The sequence below is a fragment of the Macaca thibetana genome, chromosome 2, assembly GCF_024542745.1.
Source record: "Macaca thibetana thibetana isolate TM-01 chromosome 2, ASM2454274v1, whole genome shotgun sequence".
Taxonomy (NCBI): domain Eukaryota; kingdom Metazoa; phylum Chordata; class Mammalia; order Primates; family Cercopithecidae; genus Macaca; species Macaca thibetana.
The window spans coordinates 28,852,473-28,870,724 of NC_065579.1; the positions used below are offsets into that span (position 1 = coordinate 28,852,473).

At 37.2% G+C, this 18,252-nt stretch overlaps 1 protein-coding gene across 2 annotated transcripts in view; it reads right to left on the reverse strand.

Moving 5' to 3' along the window:
- Positions 1 to 18,252, reverse strand: part of KCNH8 (potassium voltage-gated channel subfamily H member 8) — a 381,516-nt gene that overhangs the window by 254,378 nt on the left and 108,886 nt on the right. For both annotated transcript variants that reach the window (XM_050777427.1, XM_050777425.1), the window contains one exon: positions 16,251 to 16,484. In XM_050777427.1, coding sequence (XP_050633384.1) covers positions 16,251 to 16,484 — 234 coding nt within the window. The remainder of the gene's footprint in view (positions 1 to 16,250; positions 16,485 to 18,252) is intronic.

The window sequence follows — 18,252 nt, forward strand, 5'->3', positions numbered from 1 at the left end:
TAAACTGTGAGGGTTCCAATTGGGTATGCAACTTAACAGATTTGGTTATTCATCTTCAAAGGTCAGCAAACTTGTTCTATAAAGGACCAGAGAGTAAATATTTTTGGTTTTACAGCGCATATGGTCTCTGTCTCAACTACTCAACTTTGCTTTTGGAGTAACAGACAATACATTAAAAAATGAGCATGGCTGTTTACCAGTAGAACTTCATTTAGAAAAGCAGGCATCCTGCCAGATACAGGTCATAATTTGCCAATATTTGATGTAGAAGCCTAAAGATTACTGTATGCTGGGAGTTAATTCTTGATTCTTTAGAGATTTAAGAAGACTGTATACTACCAAAGTATTAAAGAAGCACTATTTGTTAGTGTAAAAATCATAGAGACAGTTTTGCTTGAGAAGGAGCCTAGACTATGTCATAGTGGTGTCTTGTAAAAGATCGTCCAATCAGACAACACTGGTTTCCTACATAAAGGCTAGTCATTTGCTTTCCAATTTGATATTGAGCATATAAGTAACTATCCTTCACTTGAAAAATAGTGTTGGCCATCAGTGGCCTAGAGGGATCTCTGATAAGGCTTTTACTTCGAAATTCATGAGCGGAAGCTGCTTTGGGAATTATGGCACTGAGTAGGAGCTTTCTGAGCTGCATTACAAAGCAAAAGATATGTAAATCAGGAGTCTAAAGAAGTGAAATGGAGATATTGGTCTGAGTCTATACAGAGTCAGATCAAAGCAACTAGAATGTTAAAAACGTGAGAAATGTCCACTCTGGCTATCTCTTGTATGTGTGAAAAAGAATAGGTACTTAAAAAAAAATCATTGTAGACATTATACAGAGTGTAACAATCTTAGGCGGTCAGCGATTTTTTTTAACCTCAAAACACATTCTGAGTTTAATGTTTCTCCTTTTAATAGTATATTATCTTAGTAGCATTTTTAACAAGATTTCTTTTACTGTTTCACTCCTAGTGTAGTTCTGAAAAGGTAATTTTTTTAAAATAGTGGAACATGATGTTTCAAAAGATAATCTAGAGGACTCAAAACTGCGAAATTTTGGGAAAGTAAACACTTCAAGAAAAATAGCTCTCCTTATCATAGAGGATATCAGCTCTCCAGTGATAACTTGCTTATATTGCCAATTGGTTAAGATGGTCCAAGTTATAAGTTATTTTTTTCACCTAAAGTCATTTTTTATAATGATGCTTCTTAGATCCTATCAACAGTGCTCTGTGAATTAGCACATGCTTAAACAAACACATGTAAACCAAAATCCACACCCTAGTCCTTTATCTTCTCTAATCTCAAAACAGATATAGCTATACACACAACAAAACATAAAAAGTCAGATTAGATGGTTTCTTTAGATGCACAATTTAGAGTCATTCTTGATGCTTCCTTCTTTCTCATTCTCCAAAGTAAAGATGTTGCCAAATCTTGTTAATTCTAGTAGCTAAACCTCTGAAATTGGTTTTAAATGCATTCACTCTTCAGTCTTCACTGGCTACATCCTAGACCAAGCCAGAGCTTCTTAACCTTTAGTGAGCATCAGAATCACCTGGAGTGCTTGTGAAAACACTTGAGTGCTGGGCCCCATCCCCATATTTGATTTGTAGGTCTGGGTGGCACTCAGTAAATTCCAGGGTAAGCTGATGCTGCTGGTCTTCAGATCACACTCTGAGTAGGACCTGCCTTAATGACCATCATCTCTTATGTGGATTACTCATATGGAGCAAAAATTTTCTTTGTTAAATGATATTTTCATCATGTGACTTTCCTGCTTAAAAAACTTTGACTGTACTAAGTTGACTCTCAATAGCCTGAGCATAGTCGACAAAATCCCAAGTGAGAACTTTGTTTACCTACCTTCTTCTATGTGATACACAGCTATCTGCCCTCCAGCTAAACTGGCCCTCTCTCCACGTCTCAAATAAGACAGTCTCTCCCAAGAACTTTGCATACGTGGCTCTCTTTGACTAGAATGCTTTCATTCTTTCCTCCATGTAGTCAATTTCTACTCATCCTTCAAAAGTCGACTCAAATATCATTTCCTTGCTGAAGGTTTCCTTGAACTTCGTATTTGGTCAGATCCCCCTGTTATTGTCTACCATAGCAGCCTGCAACTTGCCTTCAAACTACCGAATATGTTTGTGTGATTATTTGATTAGTCCTTCTCTGTTAATAGACCACAAGGTACAGGAGGGCAAGGTTTATATTTTCCCTTTTCTTGTACTCTCTTATGTGCAAAACAGAGGGCCTGACCCAAACATAACAGGTACTCTAAACTCTGTGTTCTGATACTGAACTAAATTATTGTAAGATGAATTCAAACTTTGCAACGGTAATGCTATTGGTTACAAGAGTGACAATTAAAATTTACTGAGCACATATTATGTGTTAGACACCGTGCAAGGAACTTTACACTTCACTTAAGCCTATGAAACAGATGATATTACTGTTATTGCCATATTATAGAAGAGAAAACTGAGGCTTGGGAAGTTGAAGTTAATTGCTCAACATTACATAGTTCATAAGGGACAAAAGCCTTTTGGTCTGGTAGATATGAATGTAGACTCTGAGAGTCAATACAACAAGCATTTATGTGTTTCTTTATATTTTCTATAGTTTACTTTCTTTATCCGATCCTCTTAAATGCTTTTAAGAGCTAAATATTTCTGCTTGCCTCTTACAGGCAAGATTAGATATTGTAGGGTTAAACAGCTTGGCTAAGATCACCTACAGCACCTTGGTGACTGTGCAAGGACTCAAACTCGAGTCTTCGTACACAAAGGTCATAATTTTTTCCAATCTAACTGGCTAGAAATGGTAAAAAATGCTTTCTATGATTTACTACATTTTTCTTCTCAAATATGCATCTGAAAATGTGAATTCCTTTGAACATCCTGCAAAGTTGCTGAAGGCCAACATTGGACTGCTTCTTAGAGTGCTCTTTCAGCCTTCAGAGATATTTACACGCCAAAGTTTCTAAGCAGAGTAAAATACTTATTCTTTTCACATTCAGAGAGGTCCCATTGTCTCCATCATCAAGCACGGGGATTTCTGAGTTGTGTGCAAGTTGCTGGCATCAGCTGCATTCTAGCGGCTGTCTTCTCAGGTGCTTTTCCCCGGCCTTTTCTTGCCAGCATGCTCAGGGGACACACTCACTTCTCTCAGCTGCCTTTTTTGTTTACCTCCTCTCTGACTTTATTGGCCCAACCTCCCAGAGGCAGCTGTGACAGCCAGGACTGAGGCAGAGCAGAGAGATGTCAATGAATAACCCTTCAGACCGCCGTCCTCATGCCGGAATTAAAATACCTTAGAACAACCCGGTCACTTCCCATGCAAACAGATGTTAATTTGTCAACCCAGTAGAAACTTCCAGAACACCAATCCCTCTCTCTGTGTAAGATAGAGAATTGAAATATGTTTTCTAAGTAGAGAAAAAGAAAATATTCCAGCAAACGAATCAATGTCTAGAAACAGAAAGAAAAGTGAAGGGTGAGGTCAGAGGTCTTTCTTGGGAGGAAAGGTAACCATAAAGTTGAAACAGAAAAGCAAAATGAGTTTATGTGAGAATATAGAGAGATGTATACAACATCTCAAGGTTATTCTAACATGGAAGCAGTATAGGGCTTCAATTGAAACAGCAAGAAAAACTATTTATTCATTCGCCCATTCAGCAAATAGCATTTACTATATATCAGGAACTATTCTAGGCACTGTAGATAACAAGATTAATATGGTACCACTGTCACCCTCAAACATGCATAATGAAACAGAGATGTATAAAGAGAAAGTGATAACACAAGGTGGTGCCTACTGTGATGCATGGAAACATCGTGTGAAACAGAAGGTCATAGTTGAAAGCCTCACAGATGAAATAGGCTTGAATTGAATCTCGTAGTTTTATTAGCTTAATGTGAGGATGGAATTTGGGAGTGGGGAGTAGCATTCCTGGCAGGGGGAACACCGAGTACAAAGGCACAAGGCAAGTTAGGATATGGAAGATCTTTAAAAAACAATACTATAAAATAATTAGGCTGAAGTCTGGGATATGCTGACATGGGAATGATGAGAAATGAAGGGAACAGGGATAGAAAAAGGGAAGGATGAGTTTAAAGATATTATAGGCTGGCACTAGTTCATAAGTAGCTTTATATGCCAGAGTGAAGAGTTTTTGTTTATCCTGAAAGGCCATGAGGAACCCCTGAAGGCTCTGTCATAAGACAGTAGCATGTGTTTTGTGGAGAGGCACACTTGGGGATTGCAGGACACACTTTAGGAAGACATCTTTGGAGACAATGAGGAGAAAAGACTTGAGGGTGCAGAACTGGAGGTTGGTCTACAGATTGAGAAGAGTTATTATAGCTCTGTACCAAAATTGTGAGGGTCTGACCTAAGACAGTGTCAGGAAGGATGAATTTCTGGTGCCAGTGATTGTGTAAATTTGATGGATGACATAGAGTAAAGGCTCATCACTGAAAAATAAAGCACTATTTTAATATAATTGTAGCCAGTCGATATTATATAATTATTCATGCTGCTAGTATAGTTTAAGCATGTGTAAATGATGTAACTTTTTGTGTTGATTTTCTAATTTCTGTTCAACTCAAGAGACATAGATCCTCTTGGCTAAGACCTCACAGAACTTTTGTGAGATCTCATTGAAGATGGATAGATATTCATGGCTTTCTGATAAGGTAAGGGAAAACTAGAAACCAGCCCACAGGCCAGGGTTCAGAGTTAGCCAAGGGCCAAGCATTAGATTCCAGGCTCCTTAATGTGAGGTTCTGAGGATCTAGCACTCTGGGAAATGGGAGTAGGCAGGTTCTTCTGGTGGGAAGAATGTCAAGGGTGGAAAGAATATTCATTAAATGGCTATGATGTAGAAGGCCACCCTCATGGGCATGCGGTCTGTGCAGTCACATAGACCCCACGCTTAGAAGGGCCCCATGCTTTCATTTAACGCTCTGCTGGTGCTGTCTTGAAATTTTTAGCAAGTTTTTAACAAAGGCATCTGCACTTTCATTTTGTATGGCCCCTGCACATTATGTGGCTGTTCCTCACACATTATGTGTGATGAAAGGTGGTTATCTCATTTGGCCCTTCATAAGACATCTATGAGGATGATACCGGATCTCTATTTTAGAGAAGATCAAGCTGAGGCTCAAACAAGCAAAGTCACTGAACTAGAATACATACTTACTGAATGGTAGAAAGCCGAGATTCTACTCTAAAACTTTCTGATTCTAGCTATTATTGAGCTAGTCCTTCCTTGATAGTTTGTCAGTCACTCACCCCAAGGGGTATGTACAGTGCCTGGCATGCCTACCATCCACCGCCATAGACTAAGGGCTTCCTAGGTAGAAAGCTTAGGTTTGCCAGGTGCATGAGCATAACTTAGTATTTCAGAGTACAAGGGGTCAGGAGTCAGAATTGCCAGGACTTGGATCCCAGCCCTCCCACTTAACTTCTCTGTGAATCAAAATCTTTAACTGTGCAATACGGTAGTAATAGGATATACCTCAAAGGGTTGAGGAGAGGATTAAATTGAAGCAACAACACAGGCAAAGAGCAGAGCACAGAACTTGGCCCACAGTGAATGCTCAGTAAATGTTAGCTGTTTCTATTTTATGAAGTTGTCTGTGCTAAGTCAGGAAGGTGCTGAGGCTGACTTTGAAGAAGTGAAAGTATGGAGGAATCTGGTTAGGTAGTATCGCTGAACACTAAATCTAAGCAGAACAAGCTAAGCTAAGCAGTTTCTGATGAATGCACTGCAACCTGATCTCTACGTTTGTTTCACTTTCTTCTCATCATTCTGACTGCAGAGTGTGGGTCAGTGAAGAGCACTTCAAAAACTGGACTTACTTAAAACCCCTGCTCATTGATTAAACAATGCAACTTTAGTCATGACCATAGAAAAAGAACAGGCTCTCTCAGAGTAGCTCTCTCAGATAAATGAAAAGAAGAAAAGAAAGACAGCCTACATTTACAAATTCAAAGCTGATGTGCAAACAGAAAGATAAACTGCAAGGCAGGCTCTCCATACAGGCTGCATGTGCTACCTTCAGTGCACATACTTTCTGAACCCTTTGCCTTCCTGCTACCATGACTTTGAAGTCGTCTTCCATAAATGCATTTGTGAGATTCACCTCTTGAATGCAAAAGGCATAAGAGGCAAATATAAAATATTAATCTCCTATCAAGACTGAAAAGATATATTGGAGAATCTTTAAAAAACCTTTTGCCAAAACATAAAGAACAATGCATACTTTCTATTTGAGGGCATGCAAAGTCTCAGTAAGGCTTCAGATGAATCAAGCTGGAGAAAGCAACTGAGAATAGTCACAATAATATGACCCAATGTTTTCAAATACACTTAGTTGAAGGAAGCATGGTAACTGTTTGGTGGCCCCATAGACTTCACGAAAACTGCAAATTTTACAAGCATCAGAACCAAATGCTCTCTTGCCTGTTGCTACACACACACTCATCCCCAAATGTGTTTCTATGAAACTAGATATTGAAGTTGTACAACACAACTGCACATTCTTTGACACTCTTCTTATCAAGAGGTAGAATTGTGGTCTCCTTTCCGTGAATCTGAGTGGACTTGTGTCTGCTCCACTCAATATGGTATGGCAGAAGTTATGCTATGTAACTTCTTAGATGAGATCACAAAAATTCTTGCAGCTTCTGCCTGGTTCATGAAACACTAGACTACCAGACTAGTGACTACCCAAACCCACCATGCGGAAGAGGACATGGGTAGGCACTTTGGTTCATGGTCTCAACTGATCTCAGCCTTTCAAGATGCCATACATGAATGAAGCCATCTTATACCTTCCAAACAGATGCATTTCCCCACTGAACACCACCAAATTCCAACCTCTGCTAACTCCACATGGAAGGAGAATTAGCCACCCATGGCCAACTTAAATTCCTGACCCACAAAATTGTAGGATATAGTTATTGTTAAGTTGCTAGGTCCTAATGTAGTTTGTCATAACTGGAACACCAGAAAAACTATTTTGAGTTTCCTTGACTCTACAACCCAGTGAGTAAAAATATGGTCATATATATTACACAGGAAAAATATTACAAGGTCTCACATTCAGGAAACCAAGTCTCCTTGGGGCTCTTCACAAATACTTCTAACACTCAGAGGAAATGTCCTTATAATCCACTCCTTTTGGCTTCCAAAGAAGTAAGAATCTAAGTTTTATACTGTCCTCCAGGCTCACTTGGATGGATTCAGTTGCTGCCAAGGCTACCATTTATATAAGCCTAATGCCCACGGTGCTAATGACTTTAAGATTCTCAACAGCCTGAGGAGAACTTTATAAAAAAATATTGCACTTGTGCTGTTGTATTGCCTTTCTCTCGTCTTAGACTCTGGTTTGAATCAATGGGAGGGCTAGGTGAGAAGATAATTTTGTTTGCTCAGAATGATCTTTCCTTTCTCCCCAGGTCTCACTCAATCTTAGAATAAACTATCTTTTTATTTTGTGTGATCTCAAGCCTGGTTTCTCTAGCTCTTGATAAAATTAATTCTTGGTTCTTTAGACGTGGTGAAATTCTAAAGCAACTACAAGTGTTGTCCATGCTGGGAACTCTGATATTCACAAAAACATTCATTTGGATACAACACATTCTATTTAAAAGTACATTCTTGCTGTTGTTCATTTATTAAATGGGTGGGCATGACATCTTTTGCTCTGAAATTTGTAGTTACCTGAAAACATTCCATATTCTAGGCTATGAACCCACTACTTAACAGCCAAGTGGGGAAGTCACATGTGCTTCAAATTTAAAATTGTTATTTTGGCAATACTCTGAAATTTTACAACCCAAATCATTGTCTCTTTTACTATTTTGAGTTCCAATTCTGAAATAACTAGATGACATAATCAAATATTCTAAAAATCTTCCAGAGTCATATTGAATAATTAAGTGTAAAAGAACTCATTAAGAATATCTTCTTAGTGTTAGAAGCAAAATAATGGATGAGAAAGATATCTACACTGAAAGCTATACAACACTGATGAAAGACACTGAAGAGGAGACAAATAATGGAAAGATAGTCCATGCTCATGGATTGGAAGAATTAATATTGTTAAAATGTCCACACTACCCAACACAATATATAGATTCAATGCAATTCCTATTAAAATCTCAATGACAATTCACAGACAGAAAATAATCCTAAAATTCATATGGAACCACCAAAGATCCAAAATCGTCAAAATAATTCTGATTAAAGAAAAAAAAAAAGGTTGCAAGCATCTGACTTCCTGATTTAAAATTATATTATAAAGCTATAGTAATAAAAAAGTAATAGTGCAGGCATTAAAAACAGACAAAGAACAGGGAGACAGAATAAAAGTCCAGATATAAATCCAAACATATACAGTGAACCTAATTTTGACAAGGACGTCAAAAAGACACAACAGGATAAGGAAATCTCTTCAATAAATGGTACTGGGGAAAAAAAAAACTGGACTTCCACATTCCAAAGAATAAAATTGGATCCATATCATATACTATACACAAAATTCAACTCAAAATCAATAAAAAAACTAAATATAAGACCTGAAACCATAAAACACTTAGAAGAAAACATGGAGGAGGAAAAGCTCCTCTCCAAGACATTGGTCTTGGCAATGATTTCTTGAATCTCACACCAAAAGTTCAGTCTATAAAAGCAAAAATTAAATAAACAGGACTACGTCAAACTAAAAACCTTCTGCATAGCAAGGGAAACAGTCAACAAAATGAAAAGGTAACCTACAAATTGAGAAAAAAAGAATTGCAAACCATACATCGGATAAGAGGTCAATATCCAAGATTGATAAAGAACATGTACAACTTAATGTCAAGAAAACATATAACGCAAATAAAAAATAAGCAAAGGACTTGAATAAATACTTCTCCAAAGGTGACATAAAAATGACCAATAGATATATAAAATGGTGTTCCACATCACTAATCATCAGAGAAATGCAAATTAAAAGCACTATGCAATATCATCTCACACCATTAGGACGGTTACTATCAAAAAGACAGGATAACAAGTGTTGGCAGGGGTATAGAGAAAAGGGAACCCTTGCAAACTGTTGGCAGGAATGTAGACTGGTGAAGCCATTATGAAAAACAGTATGGGTGTTCCTAAATAAATTAAAAATAGAATTGCCATATGACCCAGAAATATATACATACACACACACACACACACACACGAATATTATTCAGCCTTAAAAAAGGAGGACATCCTGCCATTTGTCACAACACAGATGTGACTTGGAGAATATGATACTAAGAGAAATAAGCCAGACACAGAAAGAAAACTTGTATTATCTCACTTATATATGGAATCATAAGGTGAAAAACAGATCAAACACATAAAGACAAAGAATAAAACAGTGGTTACCATTGGGGTGGGGAGAAGAATTTGGGGGGATGCAGTTCAAACGATAGAAAACAGCAAATATGCAGTATGAACAAGTTGAAAGATCTAATGTACAACAAGAAGACTATAGTTAATAATAGTGTGTTGTACTTGGGATTTTTGATAAATGAGTAGATTATAGCTGCTCTTGCCACAGGGGTGGAAGTGGATAACTATGTGAGATAATAGATATGTTAATCTGTTCCACCCAGTAACCATTTTACTATATATACACATATCCTATAGTGTCATATATATCTATATAAAATATACACAATAATTTTTTTAAGTAAGTAATGTTTCTTACTGTAATTGTCTGTCGTGAATAGCTCATTGTAAAAGAGGGAGGTCATGAAGAAATTTGCTTCCTTTTCACTTTTATCACGATTTGAAATCGTAAGACTGACTATGAATATACCCGATTCAGACAGCTTATGTGTACACTTGTGTGAACACAGCGTGTTGCCCAAAGAGCAGTATTAATACTTCTGGTGGTACACAAGATTATTTTAAGTGGAAAACATAAATATCTTACATTCGAATATGTACATATTAGTTAAAATGTGTATTTGAAGCTAAAATATGCAGCTAGCATATAAAACTTACCTTTAGACATGTTGGTGGATAAAATACCACCAGATCACCAGATGTTTCCCCATTTATTTCCCTTGCTCGCTCCCCTTTTCTCCTGTTACTATCTGTCGCGATTCCTCCTTCTTTTCCTCTACCCATCCCAATGCTAAAGAAGCCTCTTCAGCCCTCCCTATTTCCATACACCAGTTTTTGTTTATTCAACAGCTTAGTTCAGCTTGAAATTTGCTTGTAAACAGAGGTTCCCTCTTTGGAAATATTCTCCCTTTAAAAAAAGGCAGTTAATTATAAAAGAATTGGTTTTGTTTTAACAAGTGTGTGTGTGTTTGCGTATGCATGTGTAAACACACATACATATAGGCGTATATATATGTACTATATATATGTGTATGTATCCATATATCCATATCGCAATTGAAAATCTAACATGTTAAAAAGAATGGGCTTTTTGGGGCATTTTACTATGTCCTCAGATAATTAAATTTTAAAATGTAAAAATAAATAAATTGAAGCGCATCAATTTATAAATAAATCAATCTGTAAATAAAATAAGGAACAATGACTGGGGCAACAAATTGGGACCTGTTCATGACATAACATTTAGACCTGTGTTTAAGTCATTTTCTACATCAGAGTTTCCTCATCTGTAAATGGGAAATAACCCATATTTATTTGAAGGGTTACTGGGAAAATTAAATAAAATAACATACATGCTGGTTGGCATAATAAAATTGATTAGGTCTATTATTACTTGGATTTCCAGTATACTTTTTACTTTTCTGATTTTAAAAAGCTTAAAAACAATGTTTTATTTAATATTTATTTATGTTTGCCTTCTATTTGAAATTAGTGATCCTGGTTTTGCATTCAGGGTAGTGGCTTAGTTTTCTTTTGCTTACAATTTATTTAAGTAAAATAAAACAGTGAATCAGAATAAAGACAAACATCAAATAAGTAATAGCTCAGGAGGTATACACACAGAAATGGCAAACCTTGATGGTGACGTGAGAATGAAAGCGTTTGTGAGTAAAGAGTTATCCACAACCTTACCAAAACCTAAGATTCTCTTTTAGATAGCTGTATTTCCCTTTTTACTATCTAGAAATAAAAATCATCATAATAAAACTTGCCTACCTACACACATTATTTTCAGATATATATACACACACACACACACAGAGAGAGAGAGAGAGAGAGAGAGAGAGAGAAACAGAAAATAAAAATGAAGTCATTTACTCTGATAATATATATCTCAACAAGAAATGCTCAGGTATGACCAACTAGAGCAGAAGATATAATAAAACAGTTGCATAATTGGACCAGTATGTAGAATCACTGCAAATGCTATGCCTCTGAGTGCAGAACACCTGAATATGTGCTTCATCAGACCAACAAGTGTTGTGAGCCACTAATAAGATTTTCTTACATGGTGAAATTCTGAACGTGATAAAGTTCAGTCTTCACTCACTTACACTATGGTTTTATTCTTGAAAATTCAGTGGGAAATAAATCCTTTCAAAAAGTACTCTGTATGTTAAGTTCAGGATTCAGGTAATTAGAAACCAGTGTTTCACCTCCTGGAAAGTCTGACTGGGCATTAGACAGTTATGCAAGAAACTGGACAATTCTTCAATTGCAAGATCATTCTACACATTACAGTATATTTAGCAACTCAATCTTGCCCAATAAATGACAAAAGCATTCTCCTAATTACTGAGTCAAAAACCTGCAGAGATTTGCAGACTTCCCCTGGGAGATGGCAGCATCTCCACCTCCACAGAGAATCAGTGGCTTAAGAGCAAGGACATTGAAGTCAAGCAAGAATGTTTATGCATTTGGGTTTTTTTATTTACTAGTTTGTAATCTTGGGCAAATGACTTAATTCCTAATCTATTCAATATAAATGTAACTAGACGTTTTAGGTTGATTTTTGTCTTCCCCAAAAGATATGTTGCAGTCTAATCCCCAGTACCTCAAAATGGGACCTTTTTGATGATAGGGTCTTTACAGAGGTAAGTTAAAAGGAGGTCACTAGAGTAGGACCAAATCCAATGTGACTGATGTCCTCATTTAAAAGGGAGAATGTAGACACAGACCATCACATAGGGAGACCTGTATGTAAAGGTGAAGGCAGAGATCTGGGTGACACTCTACAGGCCGAGGATCATGAAAGGTTTCCAGCAAGGCACCAGCAGTGAAGTGAGAGGCATGGGACAGATTCTTCCTCATATCCCTCAGAAGAAACCAACCCAGCTAACATCTAGATGGGCTACTAGCTTCCAGAACTATGAGATAACAGATTTCTGTTGTTTAAGTCACTCAGTTTGTGGTACTTTTTAATGGTAATCCTAACAAACTAATATACCACAATAATATTTTTTGCAAAATTGGCAATATTATCCTAAGAACAACCTTAAATCTTTGTTCTCTACATTTTTCTTTCCAGGAAACTGATGATATTGGACCTACTAATATGCAAATAGGTTGGAAAAAATAAGCTTTCTGTAGAGAGGATAGATATGTTAAGATAAACACATAAAAGCTAAGGCTGGTAGGTCCAATCATGACGGTCTTTCATGCTATTAGAGAAGACACAATTCGTTGATATTAAAGTTCTGCCAACAAGCTAGAGTGAGGAAGAAAACAAATAGGACATGACATCTCAGCGTGTCCATTCTCAGCTTGAAGGATAACAAGAAAGAACAAGGAAAACCAGAGATGATCTCCCACTATGTGGTTTTATAGCTCTGAAGCACGGAGAAATTGTGTTGGATAGCTTTTCCCTATCACTTTTTCTGTAAGGTCAGGAGAGCAATCATAGCATTAAGGAACAAATAGGCAAAGCAGCACAATCACAGAATGTCAAAATGTATCTGGGTAGGATAAGATAAGCATCTGCTTTCTAAAGCATATTAAAAGCAAATGATCCTTGAAAAAAGGAAGGAGGACACTTTAAGTCATAAGCATATTTTTTAAAACCAGAAATCCAGACATATTTTAAAGTACCCATAGGCTAATAATCAATTTCAATTCCCTTCAGCAAGTATTTGCTAAGAAACTACCATCTGAACAACGCTGAAACCCCAGGCTCTAGGCACTGGGGATGTAGACATGTGCCTTCAAAAGCTCACAACTGCATTTACAGGCAGAAATTTATATAAATAGTTATAATGCAGTATGATTAGCCTAGGGTAGACGGCAATTTTCAGTCTAGTAACTGGATCAATTAGTTTTCTTAGAATGTCAGACAATTCCCCATGGTGACTAGCTTAAAGGGAATTGGTGCCTTTAATGATTTCTACTCAAGTGTGTCTAAGGTTGCAGAGACATCTTATTAAAAAACTGGGCTCAAGAAATTCTTGCTCCCACCCTGTACGCCATACTTTCTACCTATCTAGCCTATAAGTCTCCATTGTTTGGTCCTGACACCTAGATTTGGATATTGTGAAGTGGCTTAAAAAGGAAAATACTCATACAGATTTGGAGTGACCTACACAAGGCGCCTATCTTAAGAAGGACAAGTCTGCAGTCAGCGGATATTTCAGACAAAGGAAATCCTTTCCTCTTTGTTCCACCGGATGGCAGCTTTATCACTCCCTGCCAGTCTGCATTCTCAGCAACATCCTCCATTTTCTTTTATCTCAGGCCTCCTTTCAATGATTATGGTATAATTACATAGAGCTGGAATCCTTTTGTTTTATCATATTTGCTATATAGGCCTTATGTATTGACACTGGGAAGGACACAATGGTCTGAACTGTGTTACCAATGCCAACGAATTGAGGTATCCTGTCCCAAAGAGATAGTCTCCAATACTTCATAACTACTGTATATCCAAAATTCACATCATCAGGGAATATCCTCCAAGGAAAAATAACTTACAAAAGGGGATGAAATTTCCATATGCAGGCTCTTCTTGACATTGATCTCAATACCTCAAAGTAATGAGAGTAAGATATAGAAGCCAGGGACGGTGCTAAGTGTCTACACTGTACAGGACAGCCTTCTACCACAAGAATTACTGGCCCAAAATATCAACAGTGGCAAGTCTGAGAAACCCTGAGTTAGAGTTTAATTTAAATATTGTTACACAAAGACCCCAAAATAAGTGACTCAAACAAGATAGAAATGCAACAAAACAAGATAGAAATTTTGTTGTCTGGAGCGGAAAGTGGATCTGTAAACATACCCAGGTTCCTTCTGTCTTGTTGCTCTGCATTTCATTATGTTATTGTCCTTGTCAAATGGTTGAAACTGGCTTTCCAGCCTTGTCTTAACTTTTTATTTTGAAGGGAAGGAGTAAACATTATTGTAATATTGTTATAATGAATAAAAGGTGGAACTATCTTTTTTTTTTAGAGCCAGTAAATAAACTTTAGCAACATCTTAGGCATTATTGTTTCTATTTCAAATATGCAATTCCTTTTCTTCTTTTAATTTAAGTTTATTTCATTTTAAGTTCCAGGATACATGTGCAGGATGTGCAGGTTTGTTACATAGGTAAACGTGTGCCATGGTGGTTTGCTGCACCTATCAGTGAAGCATTCCTCTTGAAAACCAGCAAAAGACAAGGATGCCCTCTCTTACCACTCCCATTCAACATAATTTTGGAAGTTCTGGCCAGGGCAATCAGGCAAGAGAAAGAAATACAGGGTATTCAAATAGGAAAAAAGGATATCAACCTGCCTCTGTTTGCACATGACATGATCCTGTATCTAGAAAACTCCATTGTCTCAGCCCAAAAGTTTCTTAAGCTGTCCTAACTTTTTAACATATGCATATTAGTTTGCTTGGGCTGCCATAAGAAAATAACATGGACTAGGTAGCTTAAACAATAGAAATTTATTTTATCGCAGCTCTGGAAGCTTGATGTCCAAGATCACAGGGCTGACAGGTTTGGTTTCTCCTAAGGCCTCTCTTCTTGGCTTGCAGACAGCTGCCTTCCTGCTGCATTTTCATGTGGTCTTTCTTTTGTGTGTGCACACCCTCAGTGCCTCTTCTGCTTCCCATGAGGACTCTAGTCATATTGGATTAGGTCCCCACCCTGAGGGCCTCATTTAACACTAATTATCTTTTTAAAGGCCCTATCTCCAAATACAATCATTTGGGGGTTATGACTTCAATATATGTACTTTCTAGGGCACAGTTCTGTCCATACCATGGGAAAGGGAAAGGAGATAAATTAGAGAACAAACAATTTCCCTTTCAGATGTTTTACCCAGAGATTGCACAAAATATTCCTTCTCATATATCTTGGCCTAAAACTTAGTCACAAGCACAACCTAATTACAAATAAGACTGGGAAATATTTTTTCTAGTTTGGTAGCCATGCACTAGCTAAAACTCAGAGGATTATGTTACTACAAGGGAAAAGGAAAGCTATTAAAGAAAAAATGAGAATTTTGGATACTGATAAAATATTAGTTTGCTCTAATTTTTGATCTAGCATTTCTCCCATTTCTCTCTCTTTAATTTACCTGAAGTACCAGGGCCCATTTGCTAATGATATGTATTCCTACATAGAACCCAAGGACTGCGGACACTTTACACACCCCTAGATCCTCTTTCATTTAAAAGAGAGTCACAAAACTGCAGCCACAAGAAAATACCTAGTATTTCCCAGGGGCAGTTTGAAGCCCAGGAAAATTTACTCCAACATGAGATGCTATGTGTCTCCTGTTTTGTGTTTAGAATTTAAGAGAATAGTGAGAAAGACTCTGTGGCTAGGTAACTGGAAAAGAAAATGCATATGCCGATTTTTTTTTTTTAACTGACTTCCTTTTTTGCAGGGAACACGCAGATCTCTGTGTTTAATGACTGGAATTGAGATGTAGCTCTTTAAGGCATAAAATTTGGGAAAAACTCCTGGATAAAAGTTGTTAATACACAAACAACTATTATACAGAACATATATTTTAAGAATTACCAAAATATAATAGTAACATACTTTAACATATATTAACTCAGTTAATATATGTTAACTATTCATTGACATTGAATAGTTATAATTCTAATTCAAAATTTCTAGGCAGTTTATGCTACTAATGGTAAAAACAAGGCTATCATCCAAGTCATTTGTGAAACTTCTATAACAGGCTGCATGTATATGAAATGCCATTAAGCCTTAATGGAGTTGTGGAGCAATTACTAGGTTGAAAGAAGACAGCCTTTCAAACTACTCTCCAGTGAGCACCAAAGAAAGCCAACTCACCATTTTTCTTGTAGAACATAATTTCTCCTTTGAATTCTGTTTTCTCCTCCAGTGACTTTTCTATTTGAAGCATCAGTTGCTCATTGGTTTCAACCCCAAATAAGAACTTGCAGCTACAACTCTTCTGCATGACTTCAGTTCGGGCAAATCCAGCAAGCTCGCAGAAGCCATCGGAACAGTAGACTATAGGGAAACCCTTAGCCACCTGGGCATTGGCGAGGATGAAGTTGCTATCTATAGAAAAACAAGGAGAAGATACTCAGCAACTAGATAAGTATGAGAATTTATACACAATTCCTATATAAATGACCAGCATATGTGTTTAGCTAACTGCCAAAAGGCACGTTCTGATGTGCAGCAGTGGAAAAGAGAAACTCCAAAACATAAAATGGACTTGACCAGCAGAAGCATGCATTAAGTTCTGACTTAGGCTTGCATTTTGAAACACACTGTGGAAGAAACATACGTGTTCACTGGTCTGCTTTGTGGCACCTACCATCTAGTTGGCAGTAAGGGATGATGCTTTTGATCATGGCTTCTGGCTTCATATACTGAATCTGCCATGTAATGTATAGGTGAACTTGAAAAAGTTACTCAAGAACTCTAAACCTCAATTTCCTTAGATCTGCTTTCCCCAAAAGCAAATCCTGAGACTAAGATTTGAGCATAATTAGTTTATTTGGGAGGTGATTCCAGGAAGAAAGCAAGTAGTAAATTGAGATAGGGAAGAGATGAAAGAAAATAAAGAGTAAGTTAAAAAGGGGTTCACTGCTGTAGGCAAAATATATGGGTCCTGAAATAATTGTGAGGAGTACAACTAAAGGTTGTCACACAAAGGGAAGAGAAAGCAGAAGTATTTACCCACTAATGTCCACACATAATTGGTTAAAGTTCACTCCTGGGATGTCAATATGTTGGCACTTCTGACCTACCCACTTGAGCTAAGTGCACTCTCCAAAGATCACTCTGGCAGAAAGATGCCAGAAAACAGTGGCATATAAGGAAATGGTCTGGATACGATCTCCAAGTGAGTCAAGGTGACATTGGCAGGGCAATGACCGGTATGCTACAATAATAATAATGTTATTTACTTCATAGGTGAGTTGTAGGAATTAATGAGATCATGCATATTATGTGCTTAGTGAAGTGTCTGGCACAAACAACTACTTAATAAAAAATTATTGTTAAGAGTGCTATTCAGGCTAGACGTGGTGGCTCACACCTGTAATTCCAGCACTTTGGGAGGCCGAGGTAGGTGGATCACGAGGTCAGGAGTTCAAAACCAGCCTGGCCAACATGGTGAAACCCCATCTCTACTAAAAATACAAAAATTAGCCGAGCGTGGTCGTGGGCCCCTGTAATCCCAGATACTCGGGAGGCTGAGACAGGAGAATTGCTTGAAACCGGAAGGTGAAGGTTGCAGTGAGTCAACATTGTGCCACTGCACTCCAGCCTGGGCAACAAGAGCGAAACTCGATCTCAAAAAGAAAAAAAAAAAAGAGTGCTATTCACATATTTATGGTTATAATATTAACACAAAAGACTTAGAGGACAATCAAAATAGTAAACTATTAAGTAATATTAAGTGCTTAGAAATAACTCCTGGGGGAGAGACAGTCAATATTCAGAGAAGGTTTCCATGGGATAAATTTTTTGAGATTTAATTTGAATATAATGTCAACAGGGAGAAAAGAAAAGATGCATATTGGAGATGGGGTTTAAGATAAGGCATTCATAAAATGTGTTGGTGGGTGACTTTTAGGGTCACTATGAATGAATTAGATACTATTATCAAATTAATCATTCATACATGAAACAAATGTTGGACACTGGTATACCAACAGTGTTAGAGACTGGGATTTTGAAGATAAAGATAAAAATGGAAAAACTACAGTATAAGCTGTTAATTTGTTAAAAAGCAAGATTCAGTATAGTATGTTATTATATGAGCTATTTATCTGAAATAAATATATATATATGCATATGTGTATGCATACCAAAC